The sequence below is a fragment of the Typopeltis vanoorti genome, chromosome 1 (genome assembly GCF_054136105.1).
Source record: "Typopeltis vanoorti isolate ZY-2024b chromosome 1, IOZ_Tvanoo_1.0, whole genome shotgun sequence".
NCBI classification, from domain to species: Eukaryota; Metazoa; Arthropoda; class Arachnida; order Uropygi; family Thelyphonidae; genus Typopeltis; species Typopeltis vanoorti.
The window spans coordinates 149,652,738-149,677,736 of NC_143549.1; the positions used below are offsets into that span (position 1 = coordinate 149,652,738).

Sequence of the window (24,999 nt, forward strand, 5' to 3'; positions counted from 1 at the left end):
CTGAATGTGAGAATTGCAGAGGTATTTCCCTACTCAGTGTTCCTGGCAAGATCTATGCAAACATACTTGAGAAACGGTTGAGAAGAATTGTGGAAGAAAAGCTTGGTGAAGAACAAGCTGGATTCAGGCCAAATAGAGGCTGTCAGGATCAGATCTTCACTTTATGACAAATAGTTGAGAAAGCATGGGAAAGTATATATGCGTAATTGTTTAAGTAAGAGCAGCTGTAAACATTGTACGCTACCGATATTATTAGTGTGGGGGTTTTTTCTTGCCTAAACTAAATTACAAAATCGTTATTATTAGACCTAGTAACCTGCAGAGAAAAAAAAAAAAAAAATGGCGGCCGCATTGTCATTCCATGATTTTAATTTAGATTTCAGTCATTTCGTTAAGTGTGAGGTGTGTTATATGTATTCCTTCGATTACGTTAATGATTTGTGGATGTTTAGTGCGGATGGAAGAAGGGTGTGTGTGCGAAGTGTGACTTGAACGAGGAACTGATGAATACGAATATGAAATTGATGACAGAAAGTGCTAGTACCGATTGTGTCGTGAGTGCACGTTTGAAAGAGAAGGCTGGTGAGAAAGAGAGGTGAAAAAATGTTAAAAAATCAGGAAAAAAGAAAAAGAGCGATTTGACAACCATAACAGATGTTAAAAGGGATGAAAGTGAGGTGGAAAGAAACGAAATTGAGAGAACGAATGAAAGTAGAAATGCCGTGATGCAGAAATCGCAAAAAAAAAAAAATTGAAAGAATAAATGATAGCGAAAAAAGAATGAATGATGGCGAAAGTTGGGAAACAAAGAAGGATGAATGAGAGGGAAAGCGAGAAGAGGGGGTCAAGAGTTAGAAAGATTTAATGATAGAGAGAATGTGTCGCCAGGTTCGGAAGGTGAATTGGATTGGATGAAGCAAAAAATGAAATGGATGCGGAATGGAATTAAGAGAATTCAGGTCAAAACTATTAAAATAAATCATGATGGCATGAAAGAGTTAACGAAAGATGAGCGAGTGGTGTTGTATGGCGACTCCATTATTAAAGGTGTGCTAGAGGATAAAATGCACAAGGTATGTTTTCCAGGCGGTAAAATGAGTAGAGTGATTGAGACATTGAATATGAGGCGAGAGTGAGCAAAAGTTAATTGTATTAATTGGTACAAATGATTTGAGAGAGAACAAACAGCATGTCAAAATGAATGTCAGGAGACTGCTTGGAAAGATAAAAGAGAATAGTGTGAGAGGAAGGGTAGTCAGTGTGTTGCCTAGGTATGATTGTGGTGAAATGAGGCGGAGAGCAAGGATTATGAATGATATTCTGGCTGAAATGTGTGAGGAGATGGGAGTACAGTTTGTTAATGTGTGGAATGAGTTTGAGGGATGAAGTGAGCTGTATGGGAGCGATGGACTGCATTTGGGTGGTTATGGTGTGAGTCACTTGGAGAGACTGCTGCTGGAAAGTAGAGAAGTGAATAGAGAGAATGAATCAGATCGAGAGGGGAGTGATGTGGAAGAGCAGGAGAGTAAGACAGGAGAGATTGAAGAAGTGGAAATGAATGGGGAAGTGAGTGGTATGAGTATAGAAAATGAGAGAATGGGTGTGCAAGAGGAGCAGGGAAACGGGGGGGGGGGGGCTCAGAGTGGACAGGGGTACACAGCGTTTAGGCAGGAAAGTAATGGGATGACCACGGATCAAGAGGAAACAGATGGAATTGCAAAGGGTTCTAAAATGAAGAAGCAGGAAGGGAAATGGCCCCAGTCCAACATGGAGAGATCACATCGAGTGAGTGGTATCAGTGGAACTAGCTGTAGATCCAGAAATGAGTTGTTATGTTTGTATACCAATGCTAGAAGTATAAGAAACAAGGCGGATGAATTGGTTGCACTAATTGCGTCTGTGCACCCAGAGATTGTCGGAATAAGTGAGACATGGTTAGATGCGGATGACATCCTGACAGGAATAGAGATGGAAAGGTATGATATGTTTCGTGAGGATAGAAGTGATAAAAAGGGAGGGGGAGTGCTATTGATGATAGAGAAAGAGTTATGTCCATACAAGATAGAGATGCAAGAGGGAAATAGGGCCAGTGGTTTTGAGGCAGTATGGTGTGAGATAGAGGTGAATAGAATCAAATACTTGGTGGGATGTTGTTATAGACCTGGTAATGTGGATGGTGGTGATAGTGAAATGTATAGTCAAATAAGTCAAGCAAATAAGAAAAGGGTGATCATTATGGGTGATTTTAATTATGGCAATATAGACTGGAATGAAGAGATAGCAACTGGAAGTAAAGAAAATGAGTTTCTTGAGTTTTTGAGGGATAACTACCTCAGACAGTATGTAACAGAGGGCACACGAGGATTAAGGGTCTTGAATTTGGTCATCTCATCGGAGGATGTAATTATCAATGAGGTGTCAAATCATCCACCAATTGGTGAAAGTGACCATGAGGTGATTACTTGGGTGGTTGCCAGCAGTGCAAGGACCCCTGTGAAAAAAGGGTATATGTGGAACTACAAGGGGGGGGGGTGATTATGAAGAGCTCAGGAGACAGCTTGCAGGTGTAGCATGGAATGAGGAGTTAGCTGGAAAAGAGATCAATGCAGCTTGGGTAATTTTCAAAAACTATTTAGTAGATGCAATGTCTAAATGTATACCATGGGTGAGAAGGTTAAATAAGGTAGGTGTGAGATGGATGAATAAAGAGATTAAGCATGCAATACAGAGAAAAAGGGCATTGTAGAGGCAGCATAAGAGAAGTGGAAGTAACAAATTTCATGAGGTCTACAAAGACCAGGCAAGGAGGGTGACTTGGTTGGTGAGGGTAGCTAAAGAGAGGTATGAACAGCAGTTAGCTAATGAAGCCAAAAAGAATCCTAGAGAGTTTTTTCGATATGTAGCCAGCAAAAGAAAGAATGATTATGGAAGGATGACACTGATTGGAGGAAATGGTATAAAGACAGCTGTTGCAGAATGTGTGGTGGAGATACTTAATGAGCAGTTCATAAAGATCTTTCAATCTTGTGAATGTGACTTCATGGAGAGATTAAGAGCAGTTGATGATAGGGAGGAGAGACTGACTGTAAGTGAGCAAGAGGTGTTTGGGGAGTTGAGTAAACTAGATGTAAATAAGGCTGTGGGACTTGATAATATATCACCGTGCACATTCTGAAGGAATGTGCCAGAGAGTTGACACCTGCCTTGACATATTTTTTTAATATGAGTCTTGCACTTGGTCAAGTTCCTAAAGAGTGGAAGGAGGGCAAGATTGTGCCACTTCATAAAGGAGGTGATTGAACTCAAGCATCAAACTATAGGCCTGTCTGTGTGTCAGGTATTGTGGTTGTTGGAGAAGCTTGTGAGAACTAGGATCCAGAGTTGCGTTGACAACAATGGTATAATCGTTGATGGACATCATGGATTTGCTAAAGGGAGGTTATGTTTTAGTAATCTACTTACTTATTACAATAAAGCTGCTTCCTTGGACAGAGGAAAAGGATACACAGTAATATACTTGGATTTCGCAAAAGCTTTTGATAGAGTACCTCATGATAAGTTGACAGTCAAACTAGAGCAGATGGGGTTGGATATTAGATTAGTGCATTGGATTGGAGACTGGCTATCTGATAGGTATCAACAAGTTGTGTATGGGGGTGCAATATCCAGGAAAAGGAAAGTCACTAGTGGAGTGCCTCAGGGATCTGTTTTAGGGCCATTACTATTTAACTTGTATATTAATGATATTGGCGAAGATTTGGATGGAGATATTCAGTTGTTTGCAGATGATGCAAAGTTGGGATGAACCATAAAGAGTAGTGAAGATGTTGTGGCCTTGCAAGAAGACTTGAATAAATTGAGTGATTGGGCACAGGAATGGGGATGTGAGTTCAATGTTGTAAAATGTAAGGTTTTAAAATTTGTAAAACAAAGATGGGATGCAGAATTTATGCTTGGTGAGAATATATTGTTGGAAGTAGAGGAAATAAGAGATCTGGGGGTGATAGTGGATAAGGATCTAAAATTTAGGGGACACATCGCCAAAATTGTGAAGACAACACAAAGGCTTCTGGGAATGATGCGGAGGACACTGACGTGTAGAAGTAGGGAGATTCTTGTTCCGTTGTATAAGGCTTTGATTAGGCCACACATGGACTATTGTGCCCAGATTTGGTCACTGGGTTTTCAGAAAGATGAAGGATGTTGGAAAGGGTCCAAAGGCGACTGACTAAGGTAGTTTCTGACCTCTGGAACGTCGAGTATGAGGAAAGATTGAAAAGATTTAATTTGCAGAGTCTAGTGGAGGGAGGGAAGAGGGAGAGATATGATAGAGACCTACAAGTTGGTAAGGGGTTGTTATAGGATCAGTGGTGGAGAAGTTCTACAGAGAATAGTGGGAGATCAGGGGAAACCAGAGGTCATCCCTGGAAACTGTATAAAGAGGGTGTGAGTAGGGGAGTGAGAGGCAGGTTTTTTTCGTGCAGAGTTGTGAGTGATTGGAATGCCTTGCCTGAGAGTGTGGTGTCTGCAAGGAGTTTGAGTGTGTTTAAGACACGGTATGATGAGATGTGTGTGAGATAAAAGGACCTTCTAGATGAGTCTTTGACTCCATGAGGTCTTGTTTAATAATAATAATATATAACGAAGATCTGTATTTAAGTTTTGTCGATCTGGAAAAGGCATATGACAAGGTGCCAAGAGAGAAGCTATTCAATACGCTACAGTTATATGGTGTCAATGAGGCATTATATCAAGCAATACTTAGTCTGTATTTGAGTTGTAAGTCGGCAGTTAGAATTGAAGGAAGTACGGGAAGATGGTTTAATGTTAAATCTGATGTGAGACAAGGATGTACATTATCCCCTCTTCTTATTCATTATCTATGTGGATCACATTATGAAGGAAAGTGGTATTAAACATGATATCAGAATTGGAGATGTTAATGTCAGCTCTTTGTTTATGCGGACGATGTTATACTTCTAAATAAATCCGCTAGAAGTTTGGAAGAGTCCCTGACTAAATTGAATATCTGTTGTGATAGATATAGTATGATGGTGAGCATTAAAAAGATAAAGACAATAAAAATAGGCAGAATTGTTGGAAATGTCAACTGTGTTGTGAATGGGGAACCTGTGGAACAAGTAAAACATTTCAGCTACTTAGCCACGATTTTTAGTGAAGATGGAAAATTAAATATGGAAGTAGACAACAGAATCAACAAAGCTGGTTTGGTAGGAAGTCAATTGAATAAATTCATATGGAATAAGAAAGAAATTAGTCGGAACACTAAATTAGCTGTATACAAGACAGTGTTCAAACCAGTTTTAACTTATGGATCTGAGAGCTGGGTCCAAAGTAAAAACTTGACCAAAGACTAGAGACCACAGATATGAGAGTCCTGAGAAAGATTAGAGGTGTGAACAGATGGCATCAATGGCAATATCATATTAAAAACGAGGATATTAGGAAAGAACTTGACATTGTTGGCATCCAGGAATGCATTAGCAGAGCTAATGAGCGAGGAAAGATTAGCCAAACAAGTGTTCTTTGCCAGGTTGGCAGGAAAACGACCCAGAGGAAGACCAAGATATAGGTGGATTGATATGGTACAGTGTGCCTTAGACGATAGAAATATGTGATCTGATAATGATAATATTGGAGTCTTGACAAGTGAGACTGATTTGGAGGAAAATTGTAGATAGGAAGTTCGTAATGATGTAAATTTTTCATGTAGTACTATCATATCCTGTACACCCCTTGAGTGTACATGTCAGGAATTTGATGATGATGATGAATCAGATTTTTTTTTTTCACCTGTGGGAAAAAAAAATTAAATAACATATTTTTTTAATACTCCATAACCAAGCTGGCCTGGTTGACTGAGTTGTTGGTGTATCCAGGGCCATGCCAACCTGAGGGTGCAAAGGGTGCACTGCACCCGGGCAGCAACATTGATAGGGTGGCAAGCAACAAATATCAAATATTTATTTTATGTAGCTAATATCTAATTTGGATTATACGATGCAGTATAATCATTAATAGTAATAATATTCATTTCTTGTATATCCTACATCGTAAAATTTACCTAATATAATTTAAGGGGTGGCCGATAAAAATTTGTACCCTGGCAGTAAATGCCCTTGGCACATTCCTGCGTGTATCCACTCTCCGACCAAGAGGCTGCATGTACAAATCTCACAATACACATGGATGTATGTGTATGATTGTCTTTAGATAGTAGATAAATTTTATCGCCTAATGCGAGACAACTGTCCTGCTTTTTGAGGACCTGAAATGGTTTGAAAAAAGTTCCCATGTTGGTCTCTAGAGCAGGGTTTCCTGACTAGGTAAAAAATTAATACAAAAAAAAAAAATTTTTAAAAATGTACAGAAATAAATGTTAGCCCTTCTGTGGTATTAACATACAATAGGTTTCTAACCTTTTGTTGGAAGGAGTCACATTAAATAAATAAAAATTAAAAAAAAAACTCTAGATACAGTGGTGCCCGAAAGCAAATAAATACCATATGTGGACTGGGATCGGGAATGTGAATGATTGTATGGAACCTTGGGATACTCTAGTATCAATTTTAAAAAAAAATTTAAAAAAATAAAAAATACACCTTCACTGCAATTATTATTATTCGTGACACCTCCAAGGAGTCTGAAGACTTATCGTGGGAGGACACTTACTGTACAACTCCCTGACTCCATTATCAATCATCTACATCAATGCCATCTACTGCCTACAAAAACCACCCAACTAGTATTTTTTTGTCTGTAAATTGCGCGTGTTCTGAAGGGCTGATTTGTCTGTATGCAGGATGAAAAAGCCAAGTTTCCGGGAGAAAGAAACATGCTACCTCCGTATGAGATCGGCTAACTCACCTTCAATTAAAAAGTCCTTATAAAGATTCCTCCATCATGACGAGAATTGAACTTCGCCCTATTCTAATCGAAGGGCGCACCGTACCGTCGTTCTTCCAATTGCACTACGAAGGCACAATGAATGACCAGAGAGGAAGCTGGCAATCCAATTACAGAAAGTTGGAGAAAGATCATAGATGGTAGCCTATTCAGAAGGCCTGTGCTATGATCAAATGCTTTTGAAATATCAAGAGTGACCACATGGGTTTCTCCAAATTGTTCGTAGTCTCTGTCCAAAGGTCAGTAAGATTAGTGAGATGTTTGCTGTAGAATGAGAATGGCAGAATTCATATTAGTAATTGATGGGTCTTTGGGTAGTGAAGAAGTTGATTGTTGTTAACCTTCTCTATCACTTTTTGAGAGTACTGCAGCGAGAGCAATGGAACGATAGTTTGATGGCTGCCTTGCTTTCATGCTTTTGAATAGATACCAAATGTGTATGATAGCTTATATAGATGATACAAGATTGGTGTTAATTCTGGAGCAGTAGTTTTGAGCATATCTGAAGGAATACTATCTGGACCAGGAGACTTTTTAGTATCAACATTAATCAGGATTTTTCTGATGTCCTTTTGGCAAAAGATCAGAGGTGGATAGCATGGGCAGTTTTGCAGTATTAGGTGTGTTGCCAGTCTTGACTGGCTACACAAAAGTTGGAAGAAAAGACTGATGCCTAGGGTTACCATACGTCTGCATTTTGATAACGAAAATATCTGTCCACATACATTTTTGGAAACCCCCCGTTTTGTCCGCATTTCTGTGGGAGCATTTTAGATTTTTTCCCCCCCAGACGTTTCTCCTGTGTTGGTAACATTGCTGAAACAAGAATACAGGAGGTTGTTTATATTATAGAACAATTGAATCAATAATCGAATTGAATTGTGCTTTTAGATATCTGCACTTTTTTTTTTTTCAACTTTTCTCTCTTTCTCGCAGGCGCTGGCCTCACGTTAATGGCGTTACTGCGTGCTTAGTGCTATGATAGTGGTGGTGTTTGAAGTGGAAATCAAAACGCATTAGTTTTGTTCATTCTTAATTAGTATTAATGACTTTACCAAGTAAGTAAGATATTAAATTATCAAATTATATTAGAATTAAAATATGTACCACGTTTTAGGTTATGACATAGCCATTATGTAGGCCTACCTAAACATTACGATATAGTTTTATATCATCTTACTTATATTTCAGATGAGTAGAATCGCCTACTCCTTGTATATATGGGAATATGAAGGCGTTAGCTGATTTTTTTTTTTTTTTTTTACTTATATTTATTTCAGATTATCTGAAAGCTAAAAGAAAGTGCTCCTTCAATGATAATCATAGGGAAAAATTTCCATGTTTTCGCCCTGGACGTGAGCCATGGAAGGCTGAATGTATTGTATGCAGTCCTGGTACATACGTTTCGGTCACACAGCATGGGATAAGAGACTTGGAACTACATGCAAAAACAAAAGCATTTAAAGTGTGTTAAGGGACACACTTTAAATTCTAAATTTAAGTTCAACAGGAAAATTAAGTGATTATTTTATCAAGCCAAATTCAGAATTGAAAGACAGTGTAAGTGCTGCTGAAGGGGGTCCTTGCATATCATACTGCTGTTCATCACAACAGTTACAATTCCATGGTCTGTACTCCTGGATTGTTGAAACAAATTTTCAGTGATTCAAAAATTGCAGCTAAAGTGTCGAGTAGTCACACAAAAACACAAGCCATTGTAAATTCTGTTCTTGCTCCCCATTCGATAGAAACTATAATCGAATCCATGGCAGATATTCCCTTTATAGGTGTTTCAATAGATGCTAGTAACTATGGTAATGTGAAAGTATTTCCTATCCTTATTCAACTTTTGACTACAAGAATGGAGGTTTACAGATTAAAGTAATTAATGTTGAGAGCAAACCAAATGAAACTGCAGAAACGATTTCAACTTATGTCAGTGAAACACTAAACAATTTGGGACTTCAAAATAAATGTGTTGCTTTTGGGGGTGACAGATTACCACCAAACATGGTAATCTGTCAATACCATGTTTGGGAGTCTTGAAAGATGTCAAGGAAATAATGTATTTGCCAACTTGAAGAGGATGGTTAACCAATCGTTGGTCGGAGTGGGATGTTCTGCACACATCCTTAATAATTGCATCCAATATGGTACAGACCTGCTTGACATTGACCTACAAACATTAAGAGTTAAAATATATACTTACTTTCCAATATATACTGTCCGTGTGGAGTCTCTCAAGGAGTTCTGTGAGTTTGTGTATATAGAATACCAGCAACTTTTTAATCATAGTAAAACACGATGGCTATCCTTGTAACCTGCTGTCCAAAGACTAATTCAAATGTATCCAGCTCTTAAATCATTCTTTTTATCTCAAAATATACCACCAGCTGTAATAAAGAACTTTTTTTGAAGACCCTTTCAGTGAAATCTAACAATGGCATTTGCAGTCTCTAATTGATTTGTTCCATTCACATATTAGCAGGCTAGAGAAAGAAGACAATTCCCTTATTGATGTAATGGAAATACTATCTTTATTACATGATCTTCTTTAGGAAAGGAAAAATGAACATTTCGTACCATTGAAAGAAGGACATGTCGAAGAAAATGGAAAGTGATAGCTTCAAATCTGCGGTAAAAAAGTTTTGTGTAATGTGAAAACATTCTATGTAGAGTGTTTAGACTATTTGAACATATGGATGCAACAGTTTAATGAATTTTCCTGTTTTAAATGGCTAGGTCTTAAAGAACTCTCTTGGAAAAGTGTAGAAGAATGTATGCACTTCTTGATGGAGTGATGTGTGCAAGTTGATGACAGCAAATGTTTGGACCAATTTTCCAACTTGAAGAGATTTGTTGCTTCATATCATGGAAAAGAAGTGTCAGTCAGAAAAAATGGTGTGACTAAATTGAATTCTGCAAGAGTGAAGAACGGTACAATGAAATTGTAAAGATGGCTCAGTTTGTGTTTGCAATTCCAAGTCACAATGCCAGTGTTGAAAGGCTCTTTTCATTAATACAAGCTCAGTGGACCAAGGAAAGAAATAGACTTACCATAGAATCTGTGAAAGGACTTGCTATAGTTAAATTTAATTACAGACATTTTACACGTATAAATATGTTGGACTATTTGTGTCGAAACAAAGAACTGCTAAAGAAAATCAGGCCTAGTGAAAAATATGCATGGACTGCAAAGTAATGTATGTGGTGTGATAAGTTTAATTCTTTTTCATGTAGGCCTACCCTTCTTTCATAAGACTTATGATGACACTTGAAATCTCATATTTTTGTGTGTTCTAATAAGCATACTCATCACATCTAATTAATGAAAAGTTTATAAAGGTAAAAATTTCAAACATGTATTTATTTTTGTGTTAGATGTTTGTGTCTGGAACGAGTTGGTCAGGCGATGGGGTGTCAGCATTTTGGCATTTTAGAATATGGTAACCCTACTGATGCCAAGAAGTCTGCCTTATCCTTGAATGAGATTACCCACCAAGATGTGAGAGAGGTGAAGACAAGGATGGACAAAATTATGCTTAATAGTAGTTTTGACTGTCAGTTGAGCTGGAGAGAAGCTTATTGCTTCTCTCCAGACAATTAATTTTATTTGTTAACAATTTTATTTGTATAAAGTGTTGGAATTGTTGATAGCTTTTACTCCTGTTTTAGGCTGTATTTTAAGCTCAATGAGAAACTCTAGTTTTTGATTTAAGCCATTGAACACATGTTGCATTTTTATCATGGACTACAGAGGCATGTTTTTTAGAGAACCAAGGCTTGGTTAAGGGTTGAGGTTTGCAGTAGAGTGGGGAATGAATCCTCATTATAGTGAGAATTATATTGGTGATTAGTTCAGTGCAGATGCTTAGATCAGTAGAGCAAAAACAGTAATACAACCATGGAAAAGAGGCATAAAAATTCTGGTGGTTATCCCAGTTGGTACTGTTGTAGTGCTGTACCAGGCTGTGATTGACCAGAAGGACAATGATCTGTAGAAAAGGAAGCTTGGATAAGAATTTTGTTAGAGTTGCCAAGAGGAGAGTAGACACCCACAGTATATTTGGAGGGAGAACTGGTTAAGAAAAGGTCCAGAGTATTGGAAGAATGACAAGGATTATCTGGTATTCTAAGTTGGTAGGTTAACAATTTTTAATAGATCATGACCGATGGCAAATGACTCAGCATCCCTTCCAGTTTGATCTGTGAAGTTAGAAAAGAGGGAACCAGTTTGTGTTATGGGCATTATGGTCTCTTAGGAAGACTTTCACAATTTGAATAATTAGATTGCAAATTTAACTTTTAGCAGTAACTATTCAAAAAGGGAAGGAAATGAAGGCTATAAAATGATGTCATGAAATCTTGAGCCAGGATAGATTAAAAAGCAGGAATTCCAGAATAGCCTTTGACAAGTGATATCTGATTTGTGGATTTTAGCCTACAGCCTAAATCTACCATTCACATGGATGTTTTAGTATTTTAGGTTAGTAGACAAATTTCAACACCTCATGTGAGCCTGACACTTTGCTAACAGAGACCTGAAATGGCTTTGATGAAAATTCTGTTGTGGTCTCTAGAATAAGGTTTCCTGATTATAAACTCACGGCCTTTCATAAGTGACATTTGCATTAAAAAAAAAGAAAAGAAAGAAAACAAAACAAAAAGCAAAACTAAATTCCATTTTTCATATATTCCATCCATCAAGGACAGAATTATTGATATTAGTCTGCATAATTTTACCATTATAAATAATGAGATTAAAACGAAATTGATCCAAATAGATATTTGTTATACTTCATAAATCCAAATATAGGATTAATGATAAATGATTAAGGTATAATAAATTCATAAAGGTGACATGAAAATGGGAGAAAAAGATATCCTTGAAGTATGGAGTAATTACTTTGAAAAATTGCTAAATGAAACAAGCAGTGATAGCACAGTGGTAAAAAACACTCAACAGGCATACAGTCAGGAATACATAACCATACTTGAAGTAGAAAAAGCCATCAAAGACTTTAAATGTGGAAAGGCAGCAGGAGTAGATGATATTCAACCAGAAATGTTCCAGTTTGGTGGTATAAAAGTCTTACAGTGGCTGTACTGCATAGTTCAGAAAGCCTGGACAGAGGGACGAATTCCTGATGATTGGAGTAGAGCTCTAATAGTACGCATATATAAAAAGGGAAATAAAACTGAATGTGAGAATTACAGAGGTATTTCCCTACTGAGTGTTCCTGGCAAGATCTATGCAAGTATACTTGAGAAACGGTTGAGAAGAATTGTGGAAGAAAAGCTTGGTGAAGAACAAGCTGGATTCAGTCCAAATAGAGGCTGTCAGGATCAAATCTTCACTTTATGACAAATAGTTGAGAAATCATGGGAATATAACAAAGATCTGTATTTAAGTTTTGTTGATCTGGAAAAGGCATATGACAAGGTGCCAAGAGAGAAGCTATTCAATACGCTACAGTTATATGGTGTCAATGAGGCATTATATCAAGCAATACTTAGTCTTTATTTGAGTTGTAAGTCAGCAGTTAGAATTGAAGGAAGTACAGGAAGATAGAGGCTGTCAGGATCAAATCTTCACTTTATGACAAATAGTTGAGAAATCATGGGAATATAACAAAGATCTGTATTTAAGTTTTGTTGATCTGGAAAAGGCATATGACAAGGTGCCAAGAGAGAAGCTATTCAATACGCTACAGTTATATGGTGTCAATGAGGCATTATATCAAGCAATACTTAGTCTTTATTTGAGTTGTAAGTCAGCAGTTAGAATTGAAGGAAGTACAGGAAGATAGCTTAATGTTAAATCTAGTGTGAGGCAAGGATGTACATTATCCCTTCTGTTATTCATTATCTATGTGGATCACATTATGAAGGAAAGTGGTATTAAACATGATATCAAAATTGGATATGTTAATGTCAGCTCTTTGCTTTATGCAGACGATGTTATACTTCTAAATAAATTCGCTACAAGTCTGCAAGATTCCCTGACTAAATTGAATAACTGTTGTAATAGATTTAGTATGAATGTCAGCAATAAAAAGATAAAGACAATGAAAATAGGCAGAATTGTTGAAAATGTCAACTGTGTTGTGAACAGGGAACCTGTGGAACAAGTAAAACATTTCAGCTACTTAGCCACGATTTTTAGTGAAGATGGAAAATTAAATATGGAAGTAGACAACAGAATCAACAAAGCTGGTATGATAGGATGTCAATTGAATAAATTCATATGGAATAAGAGAGAAATTAGTCGGAACACTAAATTAGCTGTATACAAGACAGTGTTCAAACCAGTTTTAACTTATGAATCTGAGAGCTGGGTCAGAAGTGAAACACTTGACCAAAGATTAGAGACCACAGATATGAGATAATGTGAGAAAGATTAGAGGTGTGAACAGATGGCATCAATGGCAATATCATATTAAAAACGAGGATATTAGGAAAGAACTTGACATTGTCATCATCCAGGAATGTGTTAGCAGAGCTAATCTCAGGTGGTATGGTCACTTAAACAGAATGGACGAGGAAAGATTAGCCAAACAAGTGTTCTCTGCCAGGTTGGCAGGAAAACGACCCAGAGGAAGACCAAGATATAGGTGGATTGATACGGTGCAATGTGCCTTAGATGATAGAAATATAAGATCTGATAATGATAATATTGGAGTCTTGACAAGTGAGACTGATTTGGAGGAAAATTGTAGATAGGAAGTTTGTAATGATGTAAATTTTTCATGTAGTACTATCATATCCTGTACATCCCTTGAGGGTACATGTCAGGAATTTGATGATTATGATGACTTCATAAATCCCAAAGTTATTGTAGTATATTATTTTGACATTTTTTCTTGTTCTTTTGTGCAAATTTTTCTTGAAGGAAAATGGTCTGTTTCAAAGAAAATGAACAGTGACAAATTTTTGCGAGAATTCTAATTAGCAACAACCAATAATATTGCAGGCACTTTAAGCCCTACATAAAATCATATACATATTCAGATTGCCAAAACTTATGCACTCATTTAAAAAAAAAGAAAAGAAAAAAAGAGGTGTACAAAATGTACTGTTCATGCTGTCGGACTATTAAAGGACTGTTGATGCATAATATATACTCTTGCAGTCAAGTCCAACAGTGACTACTGCAGCTGAAAAAGTATCCTTCCAAAGTGGAAATGTCAACTAGACCTCCAGGTAGTAGATGACTTTCATTACATAGTGAAATATCACCACTTGCTTTATTCTCTCTCTCTCTCTCTCTCTCTATATATATATATATATGTGTTCACTGGGCATCTACAGGTGCCATATGGTCACTCCGATGCTCGGTGATGTGCCACACCAGGCCTCACCATGTAGTCCTGTTGTTTGCTTTTCTGGTGGCCTCAACTCTGAAGATCAGTCACACCACATGCACCATCCATCCAGCCATCTCTTTGGTTCTATCCCTGCCTCTTTTTCCAGGAACTTTACCCTTTACTGTTCTGAGAAGTCCCCCTTTTATCCTTGCTATGGGTTCAAAATATTTTAACTTTCTTTTGTCAGTATCCTTAAGGAGCCTTAAAGTTGTATTGATCTTTTCTAACACCCATTCATTTGTACACCTTTCAGTATATGATATCCTCAACAGCCTTCTGTAACACCACATCTCAAAAGCAGATATCCATTTCTTTTCTGACTTCTTTAGGTTCCAAGTCTCACATCCATAAGTCACTGTTAGAAAAACAACAGCATCTAAAATCCTCAACTGTGTTCCCAAGGAGATAGATCCATCCTTCCAGATTTTAGACAGGTCTCTGACTGTTGTTTTTGCCATTCCTAACTTTTTTCTGATGTCTTCTAAACAGCAATTCTTCACATTAATAATGGATCCCAGCTACTCAAACTTGTTGACTTCCTCAATTCTTTCTCCATTAAGGTACACTTATTTTTCAAGAGCTTCCATGTTTGTATTTCCTTTGAGAACCATAATCTCTGTCTTGTTAGGATTGAGTTGAAATCCTCTATTATTACTGATCTTGTCATGAATTAGTTCTAGTTCTTCCATGTCATTACAATGGAGTACTTTATGATCAGCATACCTCAGATTACTGATTAATCTACCTCCTATTCTAATTCCTGTCCTGAGCTCATCAAATACTTCACACATCATGTCCTCTGCATATATATTAAACAAGTAAGGAAAAAGTAAACATCCCTACCTAACTCCTTTTCCAACTTGAAGCCAGTCAGTCAGTCCAACACCTGTTCTTGCTCCTTATACAAGTTGGCTATCACCCTGATAGTGTGTAGAGGAAAACCCATTCTTTTCATTACTTCCCACAGTTTCACATGCTCAACACAGTCAAAAGCTTTGGAGTAGTCTAAGAAACACATTACCAGAGGGAGTCCGAATTCTTTCTATTTTTCTATGATCTCTCTAAGACAAAGGATCTGATCTCTAGTGCCCTTATCTTTCCTAAAACCTGCTTGTTCTTTGGGCATATCTGTCTCCACTTTGGCCTCAATCCTATTTAGCATGATCTTCAATAAAATTTTGCTTGCATGAGATAATAAGCTAATAGTTCTCTAATTCTTGCACTTTTTCATATCACCTTTCTTAAAACTGACTTCTTCCAGTCTCTAGGCCATGATCCTGTCTCCCATATCTTTATAATCAATCTATGAAACACACTTATCCCTCTGTCCCCCTGTGGCCTTAATTAACTCTGCTGGGATTTCATCTGCACCTGGGACCTTAATGCTGTTAAGCTGTTTAACTGCTCTTTCAACTTCATGCCGAAGTGGAGGAGGTTCCAAATCAAAATTTTCTTGGTGAGAGGGGCTCCACATTTTCTTTATCCACTCTGCTGTATAATTCCTCACGGTATTCTTTCCATCTGTTTTTGATTTCCAACTCTTCTGTTAATAAGGCTCCATTCCTGTCTTTGATGACATTCAATTTAGGCTTAAACTTGTGCTTTAAGTCATGAACTAAATAAAATGTCCTTTTATAATTGTGCCTCCTCATCTGGAACTCTATTTCTTCACATTTATTAGTATAGAACTTTTCCTTGTCCTGCTTGATGACTCTTCTGACTCCTCTATGTAATCTCTTGTATTCTTCAGTCCCTGTGTGTCTGTTTTTCCAACTGCCTTCTTTTGATTGGTCCCCATGTTGAATCTGATATCCATGGATCTCTTGGTCTTCTTATTGAGCCGAGATACTTCTTCCCTGTATCCTGTATAATCACCTTGACTCCTTCCCAAATCATTTCTGGTGAGTTCTCCTCATTGGTCTCCAAAAAGTCATCCAACCGAGTTGCTGTTTCTTCTGTGAATCCACTAGGAATTACTCTAACATCCAATCTTGTGGGATGTGCCCGACCTGGAAGTTTTCAGAGTCTTAGTGTTACTTTGGTTCTTACTAGCTGATGGTCTGTACCACAATCTGCTCCAGGACAAGTATGCATATCAGAGATGCTTGTCTTCCACTGCTGGAGAGCCAGGATGTAATCAATCTAGTGCCTTGACCTATCAATGTTAGATGTCCAAGTATAGTCCATCGTGGATGTTTCTGGAAGCAGGTAATGGTAATAACTAATCTGTTAGCATGGAAAATTTCAACAGTCTTTCACCCATGGGTATTACGTTCACCCAGACCAAACATGCCACACTCCTTCCTGACTCTCATACTCTTTCCCACTTTTGCATTTAATTCCCCTAAGATGTACATTAGGTCTCTCCTTGGCAGGCAGTCTAAAACAGTTTGTAAGTTTTCATAGAATTCCTCATTCTCTTCTTCATGCCTATCCATGTGAGGTGCATAAACTACCACAATTGATACATTGGTAAGCTGAGCCTTAAGTCTAATGGACAGTATCCTATCATTAATGGGGGTTATAACCAAGAAGGCTTCTTGCCTGAGTTTCTTCAGTATCAGCTACCCCATGATGTTTTGAGTCACCACCTGAGTAAATAACTAGCTTACTATCCTGCCTTTTGAAGTGACCTTCTCCATTCCATCTGGTCTCTGTAATTCCCAGGATGTTAATTTTATACCTATCCATCTCTATATAGACAATCTCAAGAGTACCCATCTGTAGACCCCGAACATTTCATGTGCCTATGTAAAATTCCCTTCTGAGATTAATCTTATACCTTCAATGTTGCTCATTCACAGTATCACTGACTTTTGATAGATACTGTCATATACTTCTCGAACCAGACTCTCTGCCTAAGCCCTGAACGTGGCTCTGATTATTCTGCTAGACAGCCAATGCAGCATGAGATGTGTTATAAGGGACAATCATATTAGCATTTTGGAGTGAATTCACTGCAAGAAGAAAGTGGTAGAGTTGCAGAGGCCCTTTCCACATAAGGTGAAATAGGAAAGATTCACCCCAAGCCCTCAAATACTCTAATAGAATTGGGGGAAAGGAGCAAGAAGAAAAGAAAAAAGGGGAGGGGCCAGTCTACAGACAATATAACAGATGTATATTACATATTCATGTGAAATAGCTTCAGTAATTTCCCCACTCAGTGCTATGCTTTATTCAAGGCAGGAAAAAAAAAAAAAATATATATATATATATATGGCTTGCAGCTTTTTATTTTTTGTAGAGCCCATACACAAGAGATTGGTTAATCAACATATAGTATGTTAGTACCATGTTTGGGTAATGGGTTGAGAAAGGAGAAACTTGTTTTACATTTGATTTAAAAGCCCGTGTACTGCATTCTTTAGGAAACACATCAGGGGGAAGACTGTTCCACGATACATTAGTAGCAGGGATGAAGGAGGAGGAAAAGAAACTTGTTCTGTGGATTTCAAGGTGTACTGTGTAGGAATGTTGGGCAGTAGCTGCATGTGTTCCAACTGACATAGTACGGAGTGGGGGAATTACTGATGTTATTTCAGATGAACCTTGCCATGGAAATATTTATAGAATACGCATAATGCAAAAAGCAAACAATCTGTGTGAAAGTGGGAGGAGTGAGTTTGTAAGAGATGGGTTATTAATCAATCTGATTGCTCTCTGTATTGAGGCAAGCATTTTGAGGGAGCTCTGAGGGACCCCTTCCCCACTCCAAATGTGTGAGCAGTATTCAATAGCTGGGTGGATTTGTGATTTGTATAAGGTTAATAGCTGTTCAGAGGTGTAGTAATGTCTTGAGCAAAAGAGAAATTCAATTTTATTAGAAGCTGAGGATGCAATGGTTGCAATGTGTTGCCAGGAGAGGCTTAATGTCAGGATTCCAAGAGAAATCTCATCCTGTCTGGAAATTTGAGTGTTGTCAAAAATAAGACCAAGAGAAAATGGTTCCTTTTTGTGAGAAATAAAAAAGAACTGGGTTTTACTAGCATTGAAATTTATGAGGTTATCTGAACCCCCATTGGAGGATGGCTTGGAGATTAGAATTAGGGCAGTGGCGGTTGAGGTGAGTTATGTAGAATAAGGTTTATCAAATGAAAGGAAGGAGTGCAAGTGTTGTCATCTGCAAAACTGTGTATTGGGTTTGGAGGTTAACTGAAGTAGGTCATGTTGATATATAAAAGGAAGAAGATTGATGTGAGAACTCTGGCATTAATTGAATAATGAGAGGATAAGCAACCATCCATCATCACATGTAGCATGCATCCAGACAGAAAGCTGGCAGTCCAATTGCAGAAGTTCTGAGATAGACCAAATGATGAGAGTTTGCATAGTAAGCCTTTGCACCAGACCTGGAGTAAGCTGCCAGAGTAAGGTCTGTAATTTCTACCCCTTCCTCTCTTCTCACATTCTAGTCAGCTCAGACCTTCCCATTAAAGAGTACAGCAGTAAAGTTGTTCAACATGGCAGCTGCTAGCTAGTATACAGGACACAGTGAAACATGGTTTTGCTCTGGCTCATAAAAACTCTCCCACAAAAAACATTTTCGAAAAAAACATAAAATACAAAAAATCCCCCCCCCCCACAAAAAAAAAAAAAGAAACAAAAATTCAATTGTCTACAAACATTAAGTTTTACAACAAAAGGATTTCCTTATCCACTTCATCAACATCTGTAGCCTGAACAGTAACATAAAATTGCAGAAATGTCAAGAGATCAGCAGGGCTGAGAAGAGAAAGAAGTTGGAGGCCTAAGGTAGTAAGTATTGAGATTAACTGAATAAACAAGAGAAAATGTAAAGAGAAAATTTTGTATAGAGATTCTGTGATCAGAGGAACACTGAATGAAAGTATAACAAAATCCTGTTTTCTTGGCAATAAAATTAATCATATTAGTGATGCTATCCAGATGTAGAAAGAACTAAGGTGAAAGAACTAATTGTGTTGGTACTAATCAGTACTTCATTGAATATGTGAAACCTTAAAAGTCTGGTCTGGCACAGCATAGTATTGACACTAAACACAGTATCAGGTGGGATGAAGTTTGTCTTATCAGTAGAAGCAGTTTTAAAGCCCTTTTACATCAGCCTAACCTGAATCAGAACAATTGTCTCTTTCTTTCTCTCTCTCTCAAAAGTTTGGGAGATTCTCATTTTATGTAAACATCAAAAATAGTTTTAATATTATTTATTAGTATTAATTTTGAGTATATGGCAATTGTTTTTAATTGGTAAACTGATTGTTATATGTACCTTGTATTCATGTTCTTTGATTTGTTTGTTATTTTTACATGCTGATGATAAACTGTTATTTTTGGTACGAAATATCTGTACTTTCATTCAAGTTTATTACTGTAGTTACCTTGTCATTTTGTTGTTTTATATCAAGAAACATTTACATGTTAAAAGAAATATATTTTTGGTAATGTGGAGGTTCACATCACAATTTACATGACACATGGTGAAGATTAATTTGATCTACATGTGTTGTAGACTGCAAGCTATAAATGTAGTGAAGATATAAATTATCATTTGTTTTGAGGTTATTGTGCATGAATGTTATTGTAGTCCTTCCAGTTTAAATTATTATGAGCTGCTACTCTTTCTACTTATTTGTGGAAAGTCTTTATCTGTTATGTATCAGAATCACTTATATCACTTTTGTAAGTCAACCTGTACGCCATCTACTTGTGATATACTGAAAAACGCATAACTGTGTTTTTTGGTATGTGTACTTATTTACTTATTGGTTATGCATATTACTATAACCCTTTTTAATGGCTTATCACAACACAACAAAAAGTCTGATATGTGCTTGAAATTTTATAATATTCAATTTTGCTTTGTTTGTCATTCTTCTCATTTTCCTTGAAAAGGCTTCAGTTACTATAAGCAAAATATTAGATTATTTCATTTTTTTACTTGTGTTGTAATAAGCCATTAAAAGTATCACTGAGTGATACTTTTAATGGCTATCAGTAGCATTATTTCATATATGAGTTGAAGTTTTCGTGGCCTCCCTCTCATCTTTACATTTTTTCTTTTCTCATATTATGTACATTCTGTACATCAGGTTATTATACCAGCATCACCTTTTGATAACAGGTGAACAATAAATTCCATTTTTTTTTCTTATTATTTCATTGGTTTTACTAATTTTAAGACACACACAATATTTTATTTATTGCTTACATTACAGTAAGCTGAAATTATACAAATTAAGTTTTTATCTGTCTGTCTTAATTAAGTATTCTTTTCTTTTATTTAGACTGATAATCCTTTTGTTAGGACACTGTTTTTTTCAATATCTGTTGGTGGTGATACTGACACAATAGCATCAATGGCATGCAGTATAGCTGGGGCTTACTATGGATCTTCTTCTATACCAGTTATTTTACAGGAAAAATGCAAAGGCCTGACAGTTTCTCAAGAATTAGCTGATAGTTTATACAAAATAATTGCAGACAAATAGTAAGTTATCCTCTTCATTATTGTGATAAAGTTTTATGGCCATACTTTAAAGATTTAGATATATATATTTCTAGTTAAAGTCTGCAAAACATCTTAAATGGCTGAAATTATGAATATAGAGTCACCTTGTTAATTGAATGCTATCTCTTGTCTTATTTCTAAATGGTTTACTTATAAATATTACATGATGTTGTTCAAGAGGACCAATACTCGTTGACTTAATTCTCTTCCTTGTGATATATGGATTGCTATGAGCCTTGCCAATACAATCTCATTATGATAGTAACTAATTGCTTTATTAAGCATAATACTAAATCAGCAATATTTATTACATTTGATTATTGTTGTCTAGAGCATTGTTTCTAAATTTAAGGTCTGCAGTGACACTTTGAGGAATTTTTGCAAAATAATATCCGAAACATACAATGTCATACAATGCATTCTACTTTTCTGAAAGTAGAATGCATTATGTGATATTGTGTTGTCTATTATCTGATCTTCCAGTTTTACAATTCAAGTCGGGCTTGATTCCTTTATGGTTTTCAGCTACACATAATTCTTTTAGCTGGACCATTCTGTCTTTGGTATTGTGTTTAGTATTACTTTTAAGAGTAGTACACGTTTATATTTTAACATAACCCATCTTTATTATTATTATTTTGTTTTAGAAACTATTGTTTTATTTACAATTTTAAGCAAATGTTACATAGCTAAATACAAACTCTTTTCTATATTTCTGTGAGCAAAGCACATTTTTGTGATTTCATTATAGTGATGCATGGTTTTTTTCCATCAGATTATTCAACCTCAGTTTCTGGTTATTAAACCCACTCCCCCTCCACACACACACACACATCGGCCTCTGTAGCTCAGTAAGTTTTGATGATGCCCTTTGTTTGGAAAGATCCAGGTTCAAATCCCATCTAGGACACGAAGAACCTTTATCAGGGCTTTTCAGTTGAAGATGAGTTAGCCCTGTCTCATACGGAGGAGGCAAGGTTTTTCATCAAAATATACAAACTGACAAGAACCGCATGTGATTGACAGCTGAATAATATACTGTCAATGCCCTATCAGAGTGGTAATTACGTTTTAAAGAAGTCAATAAGTTATTTGACCTTGAAAGGCCAATAAACCTAGCATTCAAGGATATATGCAAATGTGTATGTATATGTGTGTGTACACACACACAAGACAACAAATTATGCAAACTCCTACTTACTACCACAAAAACAAACAAAAAAAAAACTGTACTTGGTGAAGACTCCCACCCATTTTTTAATAATTTGTTCCATTTAGCCAGTGAATAAAATGATAAGTTGTGCTGTATCATTGTTTGGAGAACATTTACTTTATGTGAGAACCTTTCCAAGAGATTAATAAATAATAAGAATAGGAAGAATGTTAAAAAGAAACATTAATTTTTGTTACTAGGACAGACCCTTTATATTATGCTTATTCTTCTTCTTATGCTTATTAAGTAAAAAAAAAAAAAAAATTGTTTATAAAGCTATTTTTTTTATTAAATAATATTCTATTTTCTCCGATCTGTAGCTGCTCACCATCTGGCAAATTCTACATGTCGTAGACCAGGGGACAAGTGTATTTGTTAAGCCCTGTATATGTATCCTTCCTTCCTGATTTACATTGGCATTTAAATCCACACCTCTCTTGGCTTAGGAAAGAACTTGACATTGTCAGCATCCAGGAATGCGTTAGCAGACCTAATCTCAGATGGTATGGTCACTTAAATAGAATGGGAGAGGAAAGATTAGCAAAACAAGTGTTCTCTGCCAGGTTGGCAGGAAAACGACCCAGAGGAAGACCAAGATATAGGTGGATTGATATGGTACAAAGTGCCTTAGACGATAGAAATATAAGATCTGATAATGTTGGAGTCTTGACAAGTAACAGACTGATTTGGAGGAAAATTGTAGATAGGAAGTTAGTAATGATGTAATTTTTTCATGTAGTACTGTCATATCCTGTACACCCCTTGAGGGTACATGGCAGGAATTTGATGATGATGATGATGATGACCTCTCTTGGCAACTTGTCATATGCCTTTTCCAGATCTACAAAACTTAAATACAGATCTTTGTTATATTCCCATGATTTCTTGATTTCTCAACTATTTGTTGTAAAGTTAAGTGAAGATTGACAGCCTCTATTTGGCCTGAATCCAGCTTGTTCTTCACCAAGCTTTTCTTCCATAATTTTTTTCAACCGTTTCTCAAGTACAATAGCCAAAATGTTACCAGGAACACTTAGTAGGGAAATACCTCTGTAATTCTTACATTCAGTTTTATTTCCCTTTTTTGTATATGGGTACTATAAGAGCTGTACTTCAATCATTGGGAATTCATCCCTCTGTCCAGGCTTTCTGAACTATGCAGTGCAGCCACTGTAAGACTTTTATACCTCTGTACTTCGGCATTGTATGCCTGTTGAGTGTTTTTTACCACTGTGCTATCACTGACTGTTTCTTTTAGCAATTTTTCAAAGTAATTACTCCATACTTCAAGGATATCTTTTTCTTCAGCTTACATGTCACCTTTATCATCTCTAATTCCTTTTATAGCACTCTTTCCTCCATTTCTGAGCTTCTTCAACAACCTCAGAATATCTTGCCATCTTCTTGATATTTATTTTCTATGTCCTTTCCAAAGTTTCTCCCGTGACTTTTGTTTAGCTATTTTTACACAGTGTTTAGCTTTCTTACATTTGTCTCTGTATTCTCTAAGAGCACAAGCTGACTTATTTGCCAGGAACATTTGATATGCTTTCTTGTTTTCTTTCACTGCCTCCTTAACTTCCTGTGATCATGGAGTGCTGATTTTTCTATCCTTGCAGACAACCTCACTACATGGCTGATTCAATCAGGGTTTTCTTCAATGCTTGCCACTGAATCTCCAAGGTTTGGTTCCTGTTCTCAAGCTCTTTCATTTTTTCTTGAATAATGTTTGTGTATTTTAGTCTACAGTTCACATCTGAGAGCTGCTCAACTTTATTCTCTTTAAAATTTTCTTATGTTATTCTTTTTAATATGAAATTCAATTTTAACCTGCTCAAGACTAAATAGTGATCACTTCCAATTTCAAATCCTCTATACACTCTTGTGTCCTGCACCAGGGAGAAAACATCACTATCAACAATAACATAGTCAATGAGACTTTTTCTTATTCCTTGCCTCTTCTCTCCATGTGAATTTGTGCACATTTTTATGCTGGAACATGGTGTTAGTAATAACCAGTCCGTGTCCTGAGCAGAAATCCAACAGGTATTTTCCATTATTATTAGCTTTGCTCTTTTCTACAAATTTTCCCAAAATATTTTTATGTCTGATAATCATTTCCTACTCTGTTATTTAGATCCCCAACAAGGACCAACTTTTCCTTTTTCATTGTGTCAGTTGCTTTCTTTAAAGCCTCAAAAAATTTCTCCACTTCTACCTTAGTAGAACCTTCTGTGGGACCATAGGCACAAATAAGTCTCATTGTCCAGTTTCCCATTGTAATATTTGCCCACATCACTCTACTGGACACTGCCTGCCATTCAAGAATATTAGCCTCTTATTAAGTGTTGAATACTATGGCTACTCCATCTTTTCCTTGATTGTCATTGCCTGAATATAACATTTTGTATTTATTGCTCAGAAAGATCTTACCAGTGTTTGTCTTTTTTGTTTCAGTCACCCCTATTATGTCAATCTGGTACTTATCTAATTCCTCAGCTAGCTCCATTTCTTTGCCATTCAGGCTTCTTATGTTGATAGTACTGATCTTTAACTCTGGTGATGTTGAGTTGGGGGTCTGTTTTCAGATTTGTTCCAGTAGCTGACTTTTCACTGTTAGCCCTGGTTCTCTGGAGACAGCAGTGGGGGCGTTGTTTAACGGGGGCGAACCCCCAAGTGGCGTGAAATTCTGTCATGTTGTACCATCATTTTGCCTAAATAGGTGACGAAATCTGTTCACATAGTCAAGATGCAACCAATTCATAGCCGTATAAAGAGGAAAATAAGTTCTTAGTGTGTGTTTTTCAAATCCTCTGTACATCCAAGTAATCTTTTGAGCTATTGTTATTTCTGCATGCGGATTCTATTGAGTCCTAAGACGAACTTTGGGAGCCCCAGCTATCAACATGATATCTATTATACCTCTCCATGAAACCAGTAACAGACAAAGCACTTGCAACTGACTCAGTGTAAGTTCCATTCATTCACCACTCTCCGGGTGAAAA

General features: G+C 36.7%; 1 protein-coding gene across 1 annotated transcript in view; it reads left to right on the forward strand.

The window, feature by feature from the left end:
* The window catches only part of LOC150110533 (ADP-ribosylhydrolase ARH3-like), a 168,497-nt gene that overhangs the window by 128,921 nt on the left and 14,577 nt on the right, over window positions 1-24,999 (forward strand). Inside the window, exon 8 of the mRNA XM_090400485.1 lies at window positions 20,558-20,760. Within this exon, the coding sequence (XP_090256611.1) occupies window positions 20,558-20,760 (203 nt within the window). The remainder of the gene's footprint in view (window positions 1-20,557; window positions 20,761-24,999) is intronic.